The 20,580-nt window shown below is 35.2% G+C and overlaps 1 protein-coding gene across 16 annotated transcripts in view; it reads left to right on the plus strand.

Moving 5' to 3' along the window:
- Positions 1-20,580, plus strand: part of KDM6A (lysine demethylase 6A) — a 234,187-nt gene that overhangs the window by 164,758 nt on the left and 48,849 nt on the right. For 2 of the 16 annotated variants that reach the window (XM_054470663.2, XM_054470665.2), the window contains exons 9-16: positions 8,966-9,059; positions 11,102-11,228; positions 16,238-16,336; positions 16,479-16,698; positions 17,248-17,382; positions 17,835-17,990; positions 18,549-18,644; positions 19,872-19,973. In XM_054470663.2, the coding sequence (XP_054326638.1) occupies positions 8,966-9,059; positions 11,102-11,228; positions 16,238-16,336; positions 16,479-16,698; positions 17,248-17,382; positions 17,835-17,990; positions 18,549-18,644; positions 19,872-19,973 (1,029 nt within the window). The remainder of the gene's footprint in view (positions 1-8,965; positions 9,060-11,101; positions 11,229-16,237; positions 16,337-16,478; positions 16,699-17,247; positions 17,383-17,834; positions 17,991-18,548; positions 18,645-19,871; positions 19,974-20,580) is intronic. The other 14 variants (XM_054470666.2, XM_054470670.2, XM_054470664.2 and 11 more) reach the window with 7 other exon arrangements.

A 20,580-nucleotide genomic window follows, 5' to 3' on the forward strand; every position in this document is an offset into this window, starting at 1 on the left:
GGATCATTTCATAATCCCCGAGGGCCCTGTCCCAACATTACCTTCACAGGATTAAATACTAAGATCATAATTAAAACTAAAGTTATGGAATACCACTTTACCTAGAATGATGTTAAAGAAATGTTAGCAAGTACAATGGTTTTGTGGTATTGAGCTTATAATGTTTGAAAAGCAAAAAGGTCTTGGCCGAGTGTGGTGGTTCATGCCTGTAATCCCAGCACTTTGGGAGGCCAAGGTGGGTGTATCACTTGAGCTCAAGAGTTTCAGACCAGCCTGGGCAACATGGTGAAACCCCATCTCTACCAAAAATACAAAAATTAGCGGGATATGGTGGTGCACGCTTGTAGTCCAGCTGCTTGGGAGGCTGAGGTGGAAGGATCTCTTGAGCCTGGGAGGTGGAAGTTGCAGTGATCTGAGATCTCGCCACTGCGCTCCAGCCTGGGTGACAAAGCGAGACCCCATCTCAAACAAAAAGGAAACAAACAAAAAAAGAGGTCTTTTGTAGAGATATGAGTAAAGGATTAAAAAAATTTTTTTGTTGAATTTAATAAGAGGCATTTGGGTTTATTTAATTTTAATGAGATTTCATCCCCTAACCCTGTATTTTTATCTTTTATGATCTTATAGACAAAGCTGTTACTATTTTAGTAGATTAAAAAATATTTTAGTAAATTGGCCAGGTGTAGTGACTCACACCTGTAATCCCAGCACTTTGGGAGGCTGAGGCAGGTGGATCACTTGAAGCCCAGAGTTCAAGACTAGCCTGGGGAACATGATGAAACCCTGTTTCTACTAAAAATTAAAAAATTTGCTGAGTGTGGTAGCATGTGTCTGTAATCCCAGCTACTTGGGTGGCTGAGGCAGGAGAATCGCTTGAACCCAGGGAGGCGGAGGTTGCAGTGAGCCAAGATGGCACCACTGCACGCCAGCCTGGATAACAGAGTGAGACTGTTTAAAGAAAAAAAAAATGATTCTCATAGGTTTCTATGTATATTGTCATACCATCTATAAATAAAGATAACTTTGCTTCTCTGTACATGTGCTGCACAATGATGTTTTGATTAACAAAGGATCACATATATGATGGTGGTCCCATAGGATTATAATAGCATATTTTTACCGTACTTTTTCTGTGTGTGTTTTTTTCTTAACTGAACCTTTTCTATGTTTAGATATTTACCATTGTATTGTAATTGTCTGTAGTATTCTGTATAGTAACATGCTGTACAGGTTTGTAGCCAGAAGCAAGAGGCTATACCATGTAGCTTAGATGTGTAGTAGGCAATACCATCTAGGTTTGTGTAAGTATACTCTGATGTTTGCACAACGATGAAATTGTTAAGTGACACATGACTGTATAATGTCATATCTCCAAATATATTGTCAATTATTCTTGAACATTTATATTGATGAATTGATTTACCTTCCCTGTTTTATTAGCTGGGACCTCCAGATCATTTTTTCTACAGTAATAATAGTATTAACTGGGCTTCTTTTCTTTTTCTTGAGTTTAGTGAAATAATTTGAGCAGTTCACCATCTTAATTCTTATAGCCTTTAAGGTTTCAAGGTAGAGGATTTCTCCCTTTTCATTCTGTTACTGAAATGTTAGTTATTTTTGAATAGATAATCCAAAATGAGAAGTTTTGAAAGAATACACAGTGAAGTATCCTCTTCCTTCCACTTCCCCAGGCATCTACTCCCCTCCCTGAAGCCATCAATGTTACCAGTGGTTTTTAAATCAATCCAGAGAAACTCAGTATATATATAAGCAAGTCCACATATGTTTGCATGTTTATTTCTTGTATTTAATTTTATTCAAATGATAGCCAATAATGTATGTTCTCTTCTGACCTTGCTTTAAATTTTAACTTAATATTGTATCTTGGAAATCATTCCATATCAGTATGTGTAGAGCTGCATCACATCCCTTTACATATAGATGTACAGTTAACTAATTTAACTACTCCCCTTTGAGGAATAATTACAAATAATATTATTTTGAATAACACTGTTTATAAGAATTGTTTCATTTTTAACACTTTTCTGTCAAGCATTAATATATTACCAAAACACTATATAAATAACTTATGTATGTTATTATACTATAGCAAAATAATATAGATAAGTGCTATAATACTTATCTATATTAGACATCTATAATATAGATAAGTATTTTACACGAATCCAAGAACTCTAAATAAAGAAAAAAATTCCAGCTGATACATAAGTATGTGATAAATATGTAGGGTTTATTTCATGAATACATAGGATTTTACCATTTTGACCAGTTTTAAGTGTACAACTCAGTGACATTAAGCAAATTTGTATGGTTGTGAATCTGTCACCACCATTCATCACTAAAACTATTTCATCATCTCAAAATAGCCATTAGGTAATAATTCCCCATTACCACCTTCACTGGGCTCCTAGCCGCCACTATTCTGCTTTCTGTCTCTGTGAGTTGACCACTCTAGGTATCTCATAAAAGTGGAATCTGCCAGGCGCGGTGGCTCATGCCTGTAATCCCAACACTTTGTGAGGCCGAGGGATGGATCATTTGAGGTCACGAGTTCGAGACCAGCCTGGCCAACATGGTGAAACCCCGCTTGTACTAAAAATACAAAAATTAACCGGGCGTGGTGGCAGGCGCCTGTAGTCCCAGCTACTCAGGAGACTGAGGCAGGAGAATCGCTTGAATCCAGGAGGTGGAGGTTGCAGTGAGCCAAGATCCCACCACTGTACTCCAGCCTGGGTGACAGAGCAAGACTCTGTCTTGAGGGAAAAAAAAAAAAAAAAGGTGAAATCATACAATATTTGTGCTTTTGCATCTGACTTATTTCACTTAGCATAATGTCTATATGGTTTGTATATGTTGTAGCATGTGTCAGAATTCCATTCCTTTTTAAGACCGAATAATATTCCATTGTATGGATGTACCACATTTTGTTTATCCATTTCATCTGTTGATGGACGCTTGGTTTGCTTCCAGTTTTTGTCTGTTGTGAATAGTGCTGCTTTTTTCATCTGTTGATGGACACTTGGTTTGCTTCCAGTTTTTGTCTGTTGTGAATAGTGCTGCTTGGCAATGAATGTGTATGTAAGTTGTTAGAGTTCCTGCTTTCAGTTCTTTTCGCAATATATCCAGAAGTGGAATTGCTGGATCATATGGTAATTCTGTTTAATTTTTTGAGAAACAGTCATACTGTTTTTCCTTTTTGTTTTGAAGCAAGTATTACATCCGAACCTAATAAAAGACAGTATAATAAGAGAGTCAATATACAGACTGATATCATGATGAATATTGGTATAAAAATGCTAATAAAATATTAGCAAACAGAATACCTTATCTCATTAAACGCAACAATATACTATGACCAAGTGTTATTCATTTCAGGAATGCAAGGTTGACTGAATCTTTGGAAATCTATTAATATTGTAATAATAGAGCTAAAGGTAAAGTCAAATCATTATCACCATAGATTCTGAAAAAATCTTTGATAAATTCAATACCCATTTCTAATGAAAACACTCTTATACATAGGAATTGCGGGTTACTTTCTTATCGTGATAAAATGCGTATGCTTTAGTTTCAAAGTCAGAATTTTACTTAAGGCAAAATTCTAGAGACCTTTTCACTAGAATCAGGAGCAAGGTGAAGATGCCTACTATTTCCATTAGTCCTTGGTATTATACTATAGATATTAGCCAGTGTAGTTAGATAAGAGAGAGAAGTCAGTTACAGGCACAAATTAACATACAGAATTAATAAGCTTCAACAACAATAGTCAGAACATAACAGGAAAACATTCTATTTAGAGTGTTCAGCAAAGTATATTAAATACTTAGGAATAAACTTTAGAGAGATACTGTGACTCAACAGCATAAAGATGTTGATTCTCCTTAGTGTAACAGAAACATAATACAAAAATACCAACAAACTTTTATCAGGAGTTAGCTAAGTTGATATGGTAAAACATGATAAAACAGGGGTGGGAGGATTGTATGGGATATACTAACCCAATAAAACTTGTATAATTAAAAATGTGGTACCGGCATGTGAATAGACAAATCAGTGAAATATCCTAGAAAGCCCAGAAATAGACCCAAGTACATGTAGAAACTGAGTATATGATAAAGGTATTGTTCTTAAATTCTTGGGGCCTGTAATGTCCATCCCATAAATATAATGTTCTTGGCTCTTCCTTTTGTAGATCTATTCTGGCAGTCTCTTTTATTAGTGATGGTGGTGGTGGTGGTGCTGGTGGTGCTGGTGGTGGTTTGGAGTGTCTAGTTCATTTATACTTAATTTGATTATTGATATGGTTGGATAAAGTTAGCTGTCATTCCTTTTGTATTATTTGTATTGTATTGTTTTTCTCTGGTTGCTTTTAAAAGGTTTTTCTCTTTATATTTGGTTTTCAAAAATTTGACTTCAGTGTGCTCAGATATTGTTTTTTTCTTTATAATTATACTAATAGTATTTTAAGTCTGGGGTTTGATGTTTTTTATCAGTTTTGGAAAATTCTCAGCCATTGATTTGTCAAATATTTGTTCTGCTCCACCGTTTTTCTCTTCTTCTCGGACTCCAATTACACGTATGGTAGACTATATGCTATTGCCTCAAACATCTTAGATGCTTTCTTTTTTTTTTTAACTTTTAACTTTTGTGTGTGTGTGTGTGAGTGTGTGTGTTTCTGCTTCAATCTGTATGCTTTCTAGTGACTTGTTTTCAAATGCATTGATTTCTGTTTTTTTTTTTTAAATATACTTTCCAATCTGCTATTCAATCCATATAGTGATTTTTTTTTTTTTTTTAATTTCAGATTAACATTTTTTCAGTTCTGGAATTTCCTTTTGTTTCTCTTTCTGGAGTATGATTTTTTATACATTAATTCATTAGGATTATGTTTTTCTTTTGTCAACATTGTTCAAATATCTGCTTGCTTTTTTTTTTTTTTTTTTTTGACAGTATCTGGCTCTCTTGCCCGGGCTGGAGTGCAGTGGCATAATTTCGGTTCACCACAACCCCTGCCTTCCAGGTTCAAGCGATTCTCGTGCCTCAGCCTTCCGAGTAGCTGAGACTACAGGCGCGTGCCATCACACCCAGCCTGAATATCTGCTTTAAAATTATCTACAGGGCTAGGCGCAGTAGCTCATGCCTGTAATCCCAGCACTTTGAGAGGCCAAGGCGGGCAGATCACCTAAGGTCAGGAGTTCGAGACCAGCCTGGCCAAAATGGCGAGACCCTCATCTCTACTAAAAATACAAAAAATTAGCCAAGTGTGGTGGCGCGCCTGTAATCCTAGCTGTTCGGGAGACTGAGGCAGGAGAATCACTTGAACCCAGGAGGCAGAGGTTGTGGTGAGCCAAGATTGCACCACTGCACTCCAGCCTGGGCGACACAGTGAAAGTGCGTCTCAAAAAAAAAAAAACTACAATTTTCAACATCTGAGTAATTTCACAGTTGGTTTTCATTAATTTTCTTTTCTTTTGAATATAGGTGAAATTTTCCTGATCTTCATAAGTTTAATAATTTTTATCCTGCATATCATGAGTAATACATTGTAGAGATTGACTATATTTTTCTGTGAAGATTGATATATTTTTGCTTTATTAGCCAGATAACTCACACTCTAAACTTTGTCACCCTTGTAATGGCAGCAACTGAAATCTCTCTCTAGTTCTTTTAGGCTGCTCATTATCTGTTCTGTTCATGCATAATTCGGCAGTCAGAGCTTTGGGCAGAGTTTATGTGTGGAATTTGGTGTTTCCACTCTCTGTCTCCTGACTGGGATTTCTCCCCTCACTTCCAACTCTTTATGGTAGCCTCAAAAGCTGTCCTATGATTCTTCAGGCTAGTAAGACTGCCATTTCTATTTGAGTTCTAGCCAGCCAAAGTACCAGTTGAAGCCTGCCTTCAGGTGAAGATCCAAGAAAAAGGGAGTTACTCATCTAGTGCCGTTTCCTTCCTTTAAGTGTGAACTTTTCCTTTGGTTTTGCCTGATTTTGGTCTCTCTCCAGTGCCATCTGGTAGTTGACTTTTATATTTTATCCAGAATGTGAAGCTGTGTGTGGAATGCCACTCCAAATATTGTCAGAGGCAAAACTTCTACTCAACACTATTAAAGATAAACTCAAGTTACTTTTTTACACATCATTTATAATTGCTACTTAATGTTCTACTATAAGCATCCATTGTATTTTGTTTGTACTTGTCTAGTGACAGAAACTTAGGTTGCCCCCCAACTTCTCCATACTACAAGCAGTACTGTTCAGAACATTACCTGTGGAAAGGTTTCCTTGGCATACGTATTCCAAGAGTAATATTGCTAGATTGCAGCATATTTGTATTCCTAATTTTTTGAGTAAATCCCCTTCCACCAGGGCGTGAGTGTTCTCCTTTACTCACATCCCTACAATGCTTGGAATTACTCAAATTTATGTTTGCCAGTCTTAAAGGTAGAAGGTGTTATGTCATTTAAACTTGTATGTTCTGATTTCTAGAGGAGTATAGTTATTCACATTGTTTTTCACCTTTTATGTGTTGGGTTACTTATGTCCATTGCCTGTTTCTCTGCCTATGCTTTTTGAGTCAGATCTTTACTCTTCCTTATGATTTGTGTTTTTTTGGTCATGTCCAATAAATTCTCTCCCATCTCAAGGAAACTTTCTTCTACATTTTCTTCTCTTAACTTTATACTTTTACCTTTCATATTCAGGTCTTTAATGCAGTTGCTGGTTTTGTTATATATGGTATGAGGTAGAAATCTAATTTCATATTTCCAAATATGATGCTACCATTTTTTCAAATAGATCATTGTTTTTATTACAGTGTTGAGAGGTATATTTTAACATTTGTTAAGATAATTCATGAAGGTGGTTTTCCTAAAATTTAAATCTGATTACATTACTTGAAATCATTCAGTGGTTCTCCATTGTTTTAGGATACAGTCAGTAGTCTTTAAATGGATTAGGGAGGTCTTTGTGAAGTAGTCTTTGCGTTTTCTGTCCAGCCTGCTAGTACTCTAAACTTAATATGCATTCGTTCTTCCTCTGAGAAGTATTATAATGTTATCATACACAGCACAATATGCTTAATTTGTTTTTCCTGTGTATATTTTTCACTACTGTGTAGTCTTAGCAGTTCCTGTTATGTATTACGTGTTTAACAAATATTTATCAATTGAAGGAATTGAATAACTTGGCCCTTATCCTTGGCCTAACTATCTAATTAACTTTTTTTAGACCAGATGAGTGTTTTGGGGGAACTAGTTTAGCTGATAAGTAAAAGTTGATTTAATAACTCTGGATTGCTGGACGTGGTGGCTCACGCCTGTAATCCCAACACTTTGGGAAGCCAAGGCGGGCGGATCACCTGAGGTTGGGAATTCGAGACCAGCCTGACCAACATGGAGAAACCCTGTCTCTAATAAAAATACAAAAGTAGGTGGGCGTGGTGGCACATGCCTGTAATCCCAGCTACTCGGGAGACTGAGGCAGGAGAATTCACTTGAACCTGGGAGGCGGAGGTTGCAGTGAGCTGAGATCGTGCCATTGCACTCCAGCCTGGGCAACAAGGGCGACACTCCATCTCAAAAAAACGAACAAACCAAAAAACTCCTGATCATCTCAATAGACAGTTCTCTCAAATCTTCCTTATGTTAGCAGTGTGTGTGTGTGTAGCTCCTTAATTGTTTCCATCATTAGGACAACCCTGTAGGTAGCAAGATTGGATATTAGCTCTTGTTTTATTGCATCAGTTGTTTATTGATGTTGAATCCTAGTTTAAGTGACTTGCCTGAGGTTCATACAGCCTAGTTTTGTATTTCTACCTACTTTTTTTGGAAAATATTTATTTGCTCAGGCAGTTATGTACTGGTAATGATATGAATAAAAGCCACTTCAATCCATTGTTCTGCCAAGTATGTTTTACAGGTAATATTTATGAGCCTTTCTTTTGTTAGTTTTTTCCTTCTGTTTTGGGGGAGTTGTCTTAAAGTTTATAACCATAGCAATAAAGAGTTTCAGTTATATTAGTACTCTTGAGAACTGTGGCTAAACGGTTTCATTTAGACATTTGCCTGTGAAATCCTAAGTCTTACAGACATTGTTAGGCTGTAACAGAGTTTTGATGTCTTTAAAATCATATGTATTATAAATATTTTTATAAGATATTTTATATTTACTAGAAACTGTATCTTTAAAATTTAGATTTTTAACTACTTTTGTACTTATTTAGATTTTGTCTACAGCATTTTTGACATGTGCTTTATTTATTTATTTAGAGACAGAGTCTCGCTCTGTTGCCCAGGCTGGAGTGCAGTGGTGCAATCTCGGCTCACCGCAACCTCCGCCTCCCGGGTTCAAGCGGTTCTCCTGCCTCAGCCTCCCGAGTAGCTGGGACTACATGTGCGCGCCACCATGCCTGGCTAATTTTTGTATTTTTAGTAGAGACGTGGTTTCACTATGTTGGCCAGGCTGGTCTCGAACTCTTGACCTCGTGATTTGCCTGCCTTGGCCTCCCAAAGTGTTGGGGTTACAGGTGTGAGCCACCACACCCAGCCTGACATGTGCTGTATTTATTGAGTTGCTTGGGAGCTCAGTGTTTCTAGGCAGACAGATATGCACTTGGAGGTAGAATACGGCTAATGTTATTAAATAAAATTGAGACTTAATGTTATTAAATTTCAGATGATACTGGCATTTGGAAAATTCTTAAAAGTCATACTTTAATGATACTTTGTTATAGTGAATGTCAGTTTTACTGGTGTTAGATACTCTGGAACAAGGCTTATTACTCAACTGTCTAGTGTTAAAGAAACATTCAATAATGGAATCAGCACTTTTTTCTTTTAGTTTTAAAAAATATGCTAAAACATCAGTATTGTCTAATTCTTAATATATGAAGTAGTTCTTTAAAGATTATGTTAATTTTTCTCCAAATCTCTTTTTCTGTTCTTTAGAGGAAATATCATTCTGCAAAAGAAGCTTATGAACAACTTTTGCAGACAGAGAATCTTTCTGCACAAGTAAAAGCAACTGTCTTACAACAGCTAGGTATGTAATAGTATACATTTAGTGTATTATAAGTGCTTCTCTTCATGTTTTTTCCATATTGAGTGTGGCAAATATGTGGCTCATATATTCTATTCCTTTGCTCAGAGTTGATAACGTTATTCTGAACACAGCATATTTGTATCCTCTGCCCCAGCATTGTCCTTCCCACAGTCTGTCTCAGTATAATTCTTTAGTACAGCTGGTCCTTTTAAATTATCAAACTTACTCCCTAGTATTTAACCCAAGGAGGATTGAATACTTCCTTTGTGCCAGATATATGCTTAAGCACTTAATGAAGTTGTGATTTACCTAATGTCACTTAGTGGTTGGGGAGCTTGCTTTCATAGCTTTATCAGTTATAATGACTACAAAACAATTTATCTAAAAACTGTAGAACGTCTAACACTGTGAGCATGCAGTTCTGTTCTAATGTGGAACATGAGGGAATCTATTCATTTGGATGTCATGTGTAACTATCACCAAAAAGATAGTGAAAGAACTCCCCAGCCTTTACTTTTGTTGCTTAGTTATTGAGTCATGTTTCTTGTTTGTATTTGATATTTGGGTTGTTTTTTCAGTTTTGTTTTTGGTCTGGGCAAGTCATTTATTCTTAATTTTTAGCCAGCATTGTAGCAATATGAATGTTTTCATAATGTAACTATTTTTACATAGTTTTAAAGTCACTTAAGCTTAGATTTTATCATTATCTTTAGATAATATACATAAAAATTTAATAATTATAAATCACTGAATAAAAACAAATATTTTGACACTTTTATAACTCTTAAAAGTATAGACAACTCGAGTAAAATCCTAATGGAAAAAATTACAAACAAAACTAAGGCTTTATTATGAAGGCAATGTTTGTTTTTTCAGTCATCAAATACTTTATGGTTTGTTTGTTTGCTTATTTATTTTAGACAGAGTCTCGCTCTGTCCCCCAGGCTGGAATACAGTGTCGTGATCATAACTCACTGCAGCCTCAAACTCCTCGGGTCAGGTGATCCTCCCACCTCAGCCTCCCGAGTAGCTAGGGCTACAGGCGCATGCCACCACACCTGGCTGATTTTAAAAATTTCTTTTGTAGAGACAAGGTCTCTCTCTGTGTTGCCCAGGGTAGTCTCAAACTCCTGGCATCAAGCGATCCTTCTGCCTCAGCCTCCCCAAATTCTAGGATTACAGGTGTGAGCCACTGTGCCTGGCCTATAGTTTTATCTTATATAGGGTGCGAATATATGTAGCCAGGGCCAGTGAGGTAGGATTGTGTGTATATTTTTAAATCTGAACTGTCGTTGATTCTATAGCCTTATACTTATTCCTTGGAAATAAACATTTTGTTAATGGGATATCTTGGAGATTCTTAATTGGCCCGGTGCGGTGGCTCACGCCTGTAATCCCAGCACTTTGGGAGGTCGTGGTGGGTGAATCACGTGGTCAGGAGATCAAGACCATCTGGGCCAACATGGTGAAACCCTGTCTCTACTAAAAATACAAAAATTAGCTGGGTGTGGTGGCGCGCGCCTGTAGTCCCAGCTACTCAGGAGGCTGAGGCAGGAGAATTGCTTGAATCTGGGAGGCGGAGGTTGCAGTGAGCTGAGATCATGCCACTGCACTCCAGCCTGGCAAAAGAGCGAGACTCTGTCTCAGGAAAAACAAAAAACAAAAAACACACATTAATTTATTTTTACATGGAATAGTAAATAAGACGTAACATCTTTATATTCTTTGTTTCATAACTTGGAATTTTTTCAAATATCAAAATTAGAAAAGTCTGATTTATAATCTGTTATGTCAGTACTAAAAATTGTTTTAATTTCTCCTGGATGAAAGCTCTTCGTAGCTTTTACAGTACCTTACTGTGAGAAACTGACTTTCTTAATGGCCAGAATTGGCAGTTCTAAATTTTGGAAATATGTACTCCAAACTAAATTAATAAATTGACAGAAAAGAGTACTTTTTTGGTTTGTTTTCTGCTTTGTATTCTTAAACATAGAAGAACAATTAAGTCATTTACATAAATATTTTTAAATCATTTACTGTAGGTTGGATGCATCACACTGTAGATCTTCTGGGAGATAAAGCCACCAAGGAAAGCTATGCTATTCAGTATCTCCAAAAGTCCTTGGAAGCAGATCCTAATTCTGGCCAGTCCTGGTATTTCCTCGGAAGGTGAGACTTACCAGACATTTATGTTTGGTTTTGTCTATTCCAGCTAAGAGATTTGAATTACAATTTAAAATGTTAGTTTACATATCTAACCTGATCAGTGTATTCTCTCTTCTAAATACATTAACCAAGATTCCTGGAAGTTAAACAACAAAATAAAGCTTCCAAATGTGGTGGTTTTTTTATAGCATAATCTGGTCTAGCAGGACATTTCTTATTTTGGTTATTGGATTTTTATTTGATTTGAGTTACTGCTAGTTTTAAAAAAGTCTTATCCAATAGTAACTTTTAATGAAGTATTTAAATGCCTTTCCTTCAGACTTCCAGTATTTTTTCTATATGTCTGTTTTATAAAACAGAGGATTAATTTCTCATCTGCCTGATGACTACTGGTAGTCAATGGAACCTTTATAATTTATAATTTTGATTCATGATATTTACCTTAGAATTGACATAATAGTAAATCTCAAATCACAGTTATACTTGCAATCTTACAGTGAGAAAGTGAATACATTATTAGATTTGTTGGAATGGAGAAGTATCATGTAACAAAAATCATTTTCTGCAAGTCTGTAACCATTTCTCCATACTATTTATCCATTGAATGTCTGAATTATGCTTAGTGATGATCTGAACTATACCTCATGCATAAGTATCTGATAGATTATAGTTTTAGACTATCATCAGGTTGTATTTTGATTCCTAATCACTTTTCGCTTTCATGATATGGTGAAAAGATCAATGTGCTAGGAGCCAGGACACTTAGATTCAAGTCCTGATTCAGCTACTGTTTGTGGAATTGTGGATGGTTTAGTTAAACCTCTTAAAGCCTCAATTTTTGTTTAACGTATTAGAGAATTGTATTAGATCAATGGTCCTCAGGGGCAGGCTATTTTGCCACCCTTTCCCCAGCCAAGGACATTTCACAATGTTTAGAGACATTTATTTCTTTCATCACAGCTGTGAAGTGTGCTACTTTCGTATAGTCGGTAGAGACTAGGGATGCTGCTAAACATCCTACAATGCGCAGGACAGTCCTCTATACCAAAGAACTGGCTGGCTCCAAATGTCAGTTATGCTGTAGTTGAGAAACCCTGAGTTAGATGATCTGTTAGGTATCTTCCTGCTCTAAAGGTTCCAATTTTATGACTTCTTTAGAAATTATCCTGTTTTAATTTTAAGTTTTGTTCTATTATTGTTTACATAGAATACTTGATTGCAAGTAAATTTGCCATATAATCACATTAAATTTTAATTATATGGCTTCATTTTTCCTTTAAGGAAAGTATGCTTGTATGAGACAAAGTAATATTAATATGGTTCCTTCTCTAAAAATATTTGATTACTCATATTATGCTTAGAAGGTTAAGGAAAAAAATTTTTAAAAACATTTGATTAACTCATTATTAACATACAATAAGAGTTGACTGAAAAGGTACCTAATTTTTGGTGAGGATTTCCTAATCCCTCCCCAGGCTTGTAAAAGATCCTAATTTGGGTTGCTTCTAAATAAAGCTGGAGGGTCCCAACTTTTGTGTTTCTCTTCTACAGTAGCAGAAACTGGATTTTATTATTTTTGTATCTTTTTGCCTGACAAAGTGGCTATTGGATAAATGGATGAAATGAACTAACTAAACTCCATTTGCTTTTGGAGCTAGCACTATTACTATTAGTGTTGTGGAGTGTGAGGCTTCATATAGTGACTGTAAAGGAGGTCTGGAACTGGGAAACAGTAGGTGCCTGTCTCTTGTTTTCAGGTTTATATATGAAAATTTCTTTTAGCATAGATTAAAACGAATGTATACTAGAAAGTATGTTCCTTCTGACCTAAGATAGTTTAATACAGTAGTGTAGAAGTCTTTTTAGTATAGGTTTTTAAATTTAAATTCTAGTTACATAAAATTACAATGAACCATGTGTAGAATTAACTATCATAGTCATGCTGTAATTTTCAGCTTCGATGAGCAGTATTTCATCATCAGTATTTCAGTGAGCAGTATTTTATCATTTTTTTTCCAGTTAACTAATTTTACATTGTAAAATATTATGATGCTTTTAATTTAATCTTTTTGGGTAAATTTTTCCAAATATACAATATACTTTTCCTGACTAAATAAAGGATACTTATCACAATTTAACTTGGTTTCAGGTTCAAGGTTATCATTTTAGACATATTATTTTCCATCTGTAATAACAAAATTCTAAATCTTTTAGACTTTTCATATTCTCTTTCACTGCCTTCTAATGTGTTGCTTCTAATCTGTTTCTTGTAAGAACCATTTTATGAATGAATTATGTTTTAGAAGTTTTTAAAGCTCAAAATGAAGACCTCAATTGTCAGTAAGAAATTTTGGGGTTTGATGACCCTAATATTTGTTAGGCTCTCTATTAACCTCTGCATTCAGGTCTGTGTTGAAGATGGACTTTGCTTGTCATTTGGCACTTGTATATCAAAGTAAAATTGTAATGTGATATTCTGTTATGCTAGCACCAATCATTGACTGTGTTATCACAGAACTATAGAATATTACAACTGGGAGGGACCAGGGAGGTCACCTAGTTAACCTTGTAAATCCTGTCACTTCAAAGATTTAGAAAGTGGGTTCATAATCACAGATAATTAGTATGAGAGCAGGGATTAGACCCTAGATTCACCCAGGGCTTTTTTAGTTACACGAGACTGTCTCAGATGAACCTACTTTTATTAGAGGAAAAGTGGTTGATGGTTGGAGTGGGACATCTGTATCTGGGCACATTGGTTTCCTACTTTGACTTTGTAGGAATGGAATGTTAAAACATTGGTTTTGGGAAGAACTGCTTATTTCTCCCAGCAGTTAGGCAAATTTGTCTATAAATCTGAAATGGCTTTGATTTCACAACAACTACAGAAGAGCATGTTTTCTACTATCTGTTAAGCATTCCCTTTCACGCTGGTGTCTGTTCCTGTTTGGCATTGTTGCTGATCTCTTATTATGAATTTTTCCTTCATAAAACAGTTTGTAGATGCTCTCTGAAACTGCCTTCTCTGTCTCAATCACGGACATTTCTTACATCTTTCAAACCACAGGATTAGTGATTCTTAGGCTTTTACATCTCCCTTGTAGGTGTCCTGTGTTTTTACAGCCTCTCTTCCATATGGATGAATTCCAAATCTAGATTTCAACATTTAAAGGTATCTTAAACACCAGGACAACATCTCCTATTCTTTACTTAACATTTCCCATTTTAATGTCCTCACATCATGTCAAAGTCAGCATATTTCAAACCATGTTCACCATATTCTTCCTCAGACCAGCTCCTTCTCCTTTTACTTTTGCCAAAAGATCACCATTTTCTTTTTATCAAGGTTAAATACTAAGTTACAGCCCCCACCTTGTGAACATCTAATCAATTAATCACAAAGCCTTTATCAATCTTTTGGTTTCTTGTTTCTCTCATCTTTTTTTTCTTGCCGCTTCCAGTGCTTTCACTCCAATTTTGGCCTGTTCCAAACCAGTGAATGTAGCCACCCTCTTTTTTCACTGTCCATAACTATTTTCCTTTCAGTCTGCCCTACATATTGTTATAAAATTAATATTCCTATAAAGTGCTTTCAATGTGCTATTCTCCTTGTTAGAAAAGCAAACTTTAGGGTAATCTTTGGCTGGATTTAAAATTCTCTACTGTTTTGTGTTTGTGCTTTCTTGTATATACATTAGGTTTTGCTCATGCTGTTCAAACCCATTTAAAATGCCTTTTCTCATCTTCTCTGCCCGAATCAGTGGTTCCTAGAATTTTAGGTTACATAAATCATTAAAATTTCAAAGAATAATTATGAGGATAGAAATATGGTGTTTGGGCAAGTAAAAACACTAACCTTTTTTTGCAATTTACTGTCAGCCAATAATATCCAAAATAAGAGAATTACAGCATAAATATTAATTCGTTTATTGGAAAAACTTTATGTATGTATGTATGTGTGTGTGTTGTCTTTCCAATTTGTTTGCTTGGCAAATGTGCCATAACTGGCTGGCAATTAGGAATCACTAAATAATATGCATCTTTATATATTCAAATCCGTTACTCTTACTCTCCCCCGCCCCCTCCCTTTTTTTTTTTTTTTTTTTTTTTTTTGGCCTTTCCTAAATCTTGCAGTATATGGTGGTCTCTTCTTATCCTAAATTCTCAGGCCAATTATTGTCTATACTGGCCATTTGATATGACATCATGACATTTTTAATGTATCTTCAGTCCTCAACTAAATTGTAAGCTTCATGAAAATAGGGACTGGGTTTTTGTTTTTTTCTTTTTCCTTTAGTGCCAAGAATAAGAAGATAATTTCAGTATTTATAGTTTCAGCTGTTATCTGTGTATCCATCATGTCCATCATGTATATTCACATTAAGAAAATTACAGTCCTTGAGTCATTAATCTTACCTTGCTAACTTTACTAGTCATAAAATATTATACTTTATATTATTTTTACTTTTTACTTTATACTATTTTTGATACTTAGTTTGAGATTAACTATGTCTTACATGTACATTTTTTTATGAATTAAAGAATTATTGCCCTCAGTGTTGTTACTTGGGAAAGGAAAATTGAAATCTGATATAGCAAATCTTACCAACGTATAGTGTCTTTGTTTTTAACTCTGTATTTTGACCATATAGGAAACTAGAGGTCAAGCTATATAAGAAGAGTGGAAGAGTGGCATGTGTGTGTGCATGCACATGTGCACGCAGCTCTCAGTATTATAATACTGAAGTGATATGTCCCCTAATCATTTTAATAGAGTTCATTAATGCAGCATGCTTTTTAGCACCTATAAGACAGACTATAATATGGTTTGTTGGAGGGCTAATTATAATATTCATTATAGTTAACAAGTATATACACACACATAAATATATTAACTTATTAGGGTTTTAAAAAAATTTGCTGTGATATATAGTCCATCCTTTCAGCCGATTAATTTGTTTCAGTATTAATGGAATTCTCTTGATTTTTTTTTTCCCCCCCTGCCTTCTCAGGTGCTATTCAAGTATTGGGAAAGTTCAGGATGCCTTTATATCTTACAGGCAGTCTATTGATAAATCAGAAGCAAGTGCAGATACATGGTGTTCAATAGGGTAAGCTTTTGTATAAAAATTGTAGTAATTTAATTGATATACAAAGATGGTTGCATCACATATAGTACTCCATAGTTTAAATCATTATAAAACAAAGCAGTTCTTCTGAGTTGACTTATTTTTTCTTAATTTCTCTTTCCAGTGTGCTATATCAGCAGCAAAATCAGCCCATGGATGCTTTACAGGCCTATATTTGTGCTGTACAATTGGACCATGGCCATGCTGCAGCCTGGATGGACCTAGGCACTCTCTATGAATCCTGCAACCAGCCTCAGGATGCCATTAAATGCTACTTAAATGCAACTAGAAGCAAAAGTTGTAGTAATACCTCTGCACTTGCAGCACGAATTAAGTATTTACAGGTAAAATTTTTAAATAGCAGTTTTTTAAAGCCACATATTTCCCCAGAACACTCAGGCAGAAGGAGGGTGGCTGGAAAGTTTGTCTAGTTGTGTTTTGATGTCTATAATCTGTTTCCATATTTTGTAAACATACCATAGCTTGTAATATTATTTTACTTTTCATTTTAAGTAAGATATGCAGTATTTTTAAAGATGCTCTTTTGCACATTTACTCTGTTGATGCATATTAATTTACATAATTTTTTTCTATGTACTGTCTACATTTTTAAGTTGTCATAGCATTTTAGAGAAAACACCAACAGTCTTTCACTCTTACTTGGAGTTTCTTGAGAAGACAGCTATGAGAACTCTGAAAACAGAGCTCAGCTTTGTTTTGATTCTCACAAAGGTTTATATTCCGGTTACCCTGTTTATACTTAGTGTCTTCTAAAGCCCCAAATTTAGAATCTATTTTCTTTTAAAAACAATTAGCATTTAGGAAGATTTAGTGGACTTGCTCTTACTCAAGTAGGCTTGTGTTAAATTTGCTTTTTACATAATTTTTCCTAGGCTCAGTTGTGTAACCTTCCACAAGGTAGTCTACAGAATAAAACTAAATTACTTCCTAGTATTGAGGAGGCGTGGAGCCTACCAATTCCCGCAGAGCTTACCTCCAGGCAGGGTGCCATGAACACAGCACAGCAGGTGAGAAGTTGGGTTATGTTCTGCAGGTGCCCAGCTTTAAGGGTTCTTTTCAATTCTCTAGTGGTCAAGCTTAATTTACTAAGCACAGGAGGCTTTTAGTAATGAAAAGCCTTTTGATTTAATTGCAAAGGGAATCTAGATCAAAATAAAATTCCCTCTAATATGGGAAGAGATTCTGGGGTACCAACTTAGAACCTTTGTGCATTTTCATGATTTTGAAGGAGATTTCTTAAAATAATGCTACAGTGGTTTGTTTAATTTTTAAGGCAAGTTTTTCAAAGGAAGGTACACATTATTCCATTGATGAATCATTTAATTTTTATTTCCAATCATTGCAATCAGCGATGTCCACATAGCTTTGAAAAGTATGCAGCTTGTAAAGTTTTATAATTTGAAGGAATGAATTAAGAATATATAGAACCCTATTTTTGTCTTCCTTCTGTGATTCTTAGGCATGTAAACCTCATCATCCAAATACTGAACCTGTATTAGGCCTCAGTCAAACACCAATTTCACAGCAATCCTTGCCACTACACATGATTCCTTCTAGCCAAGTAGATGACCTGTCCAGTCCTGCCAAGAGGAAAAGAACATCTAGTCCAACAAAGGTATATGTTTTAGAGAAATAGAAAATCCCAGTCAAAAAAGAAGCTTCAGCTGCCCTGAAATTGTGCAGTTTGAACATTTCCTGTCCTTTATTTTAAATTTGTGGACATCAAAGAGTGAAAGGTTTGAGTTTTTCCATCCCAGACCCTTAGTATCATACTAAATATAGAAAGTAGGGATAAATTTGCATTCATCAAATCATTTTATTCATCTCCCTGCCGTTAAGATCTCAGCACACTTTTCATCATCACTTTTTACTGACATTGAAATAAATTTAATGTTGGATCTAGTGGACAGTGTGGTATTTAGGCTAGCTGTTTGGGCCATAGTTTGAGGGTGGGCCTTTTTGGGTGGCTTATTAAATAGTCAGTAATTTTTAAATGTATGATTTCTAAGTTTAATATGCATGTAAAATTATTTTTTAAAGAATTTAATGTTATAACATCTTTTTAACATGTAAATATTCCAATTCATAGTCATTTGGCCGCCTCTAACCATTATTATTAACTGTGGATTTAACCAAATATTCTTTAATTTTTTTTTAAATCGATTTTCCTCAGAATACTTCTGACAATTGGAGTGGTGGACATGCTGTGTCACATCCTCCAGTACAGCAACAAGCTCATTCATGGTGTTTGACACCACAGAAATTACAGGTATGTAAGATGTTTTTGACAAATTGTTTTTTCTATTAAAAAGGAGTAGAGGTAGCAAACAAGTATTAATTTTTTTTTTTTTTTTTTTTTTTGAGATAGAGTCTTGCTCTGTCACCCAGGCTGGAGTACAGTGGCACGATCTCAGCTCACTGCAACCTCCGCGTCCTGTGTTAAAGTTATTCTTGTGCCTCAGCCTCCAGAGTAGCTGGGATTACAGGCACGTGCCATCACACCCAGCTAATTTTTATATTTTTGGTAGAGACTGGGTTTCGCCATGTTGGCCAGACTGGTCTTGCACTCCTGACCTCAAGTGATCCACCTACCTCAGCCTCCCAAAGTGCTGAGATTACAGGTGTGAGCCACTGCACGCAACCCTAAGTATTAATTCTTATAAGTTAAGTGGCAGTACATTCAATTAATATGCACCAAAGTAAAATGAGCCTGCATTTACCAGAATAATGAAGATCATTCATTCTTGTTTTTAATTTTTTTTTTTTTTTAACCAGGACATGGTTTACACTGCATAAAGTATAAATATAGGGTATATAGGGTAAAGTTTTCTTCTAACTCTGGCCCCTACCCACTCAAAATCCGGCTGGTATTACTAATTTCTTATCTATCATTCCAGAGGTATGTTATGTATGTACAAGCAAATACACATCCCCCCCTTTCTCACATGTATTATTATTTTTCTTCTTTTTTACACAAATGATAGGATTCTTATTTGCTGTTAACAATGTATTTTACAGACTTTTCCATGTCAATACGTGAAGAGCTTCCTTGTTCTTTTATGGTTACATCATATTTCTTTATATAGATGTAACACCTTTATTTAAGCAGATCAGTAATTTTGGACATTCAGGTTGTCTTCAGACTTTGCTTATTCCAGACAGTGCTGCTTTTAGCATACTTGTCAATATATTTTTAAGCTTCAAGAGCTTTCTCTGTGAATACCTAAGAATACTGTATGGATGAGTAAAATTTCATGCCCATCTATTACAAAGAACTCATAGTAAATCTTGTTCAGATGAATGCTTAGTTCATTCTTATATTTCTCAAGCTTATTAAAGGACTTCATCTTGGAGTGTATGACTGTTGGTCAGAAAACAGTATGTTTGACCAGATAGTGGTTCTGAGTTTAGTCATTTCAGGGAAAGGTTGCTTAGAATAGTGATCTTATTTCCTAAATATATCTTTGACTATATTCTCTTTTTGTTCTTCTTCTAGCATTTGGAACAGCTCCGCGCAAATAGAAATAATTTAAATCCAGCACAGAAACTGATGCTGGAACAGCTGGAAAGTCAGTTTGTCTTAATGCAACAACACCAAGTGTGTATAGCATATTTTTCCCTGAAATTTGTTAGCATTTTGAGTATTTTTATTGACTCTAATGTCATTTTAGAGCATGTTTATGTTCATTTTTACTTTCTACTGGTATTTGACAGAATTTAGTAATCTCTGTATCTTAAAATACTGGTAATTGACGGAGATTTTTAGACAAAAGCAACTATAATTTTGAACAAGATACTTTGTATTTTATTTATTTACATGATATTTCACATGTATTCTAAGGGTTTGTTTACATTATTTAGTACTGAGGCAAGGTTTTTAGGGCTTATTTAGTTTACAGGATCTGGCATAGATGTAACAGAATGAAATTTTGAGATGTCCCCTCTTTTGTGATTGAGAGAAGGACCTATAAGTTCTGGGTCGTTTTCTATAATTTTCAGCTGCTTCCTTTTGTCATTACTAATGGGATTTTTTTTTTTTTTTTTTGAAACAGACTTCTGCTTTTTCAAGGAAGTTTATTTTAAAATGAACAAATACAATTTGTAGTTTTTAAAGTATGTATTTCTCAACTTAGAGAAATTAAGCATTTGGGTAAAATCACACATTCCCTAATTATACATCTTCATATTCATCTGGGGATTCATAG

This window comes from Pongo pygmaeus, chromosome X (assembly GCF_028885625.2).
Source record: "Pongo pygmaeus isolate AG05252 chromosome X, NHGRI_mPonPyg2-v2.0_pri, whole genome shotgun sequence".
NCBI classification, from domain to species: domain Eukaryota; kingdom Metazoa; phylum Chordata; class Mammalia; order Primates; family Hominidae; genus Pongo; species Pongo pygmaeus.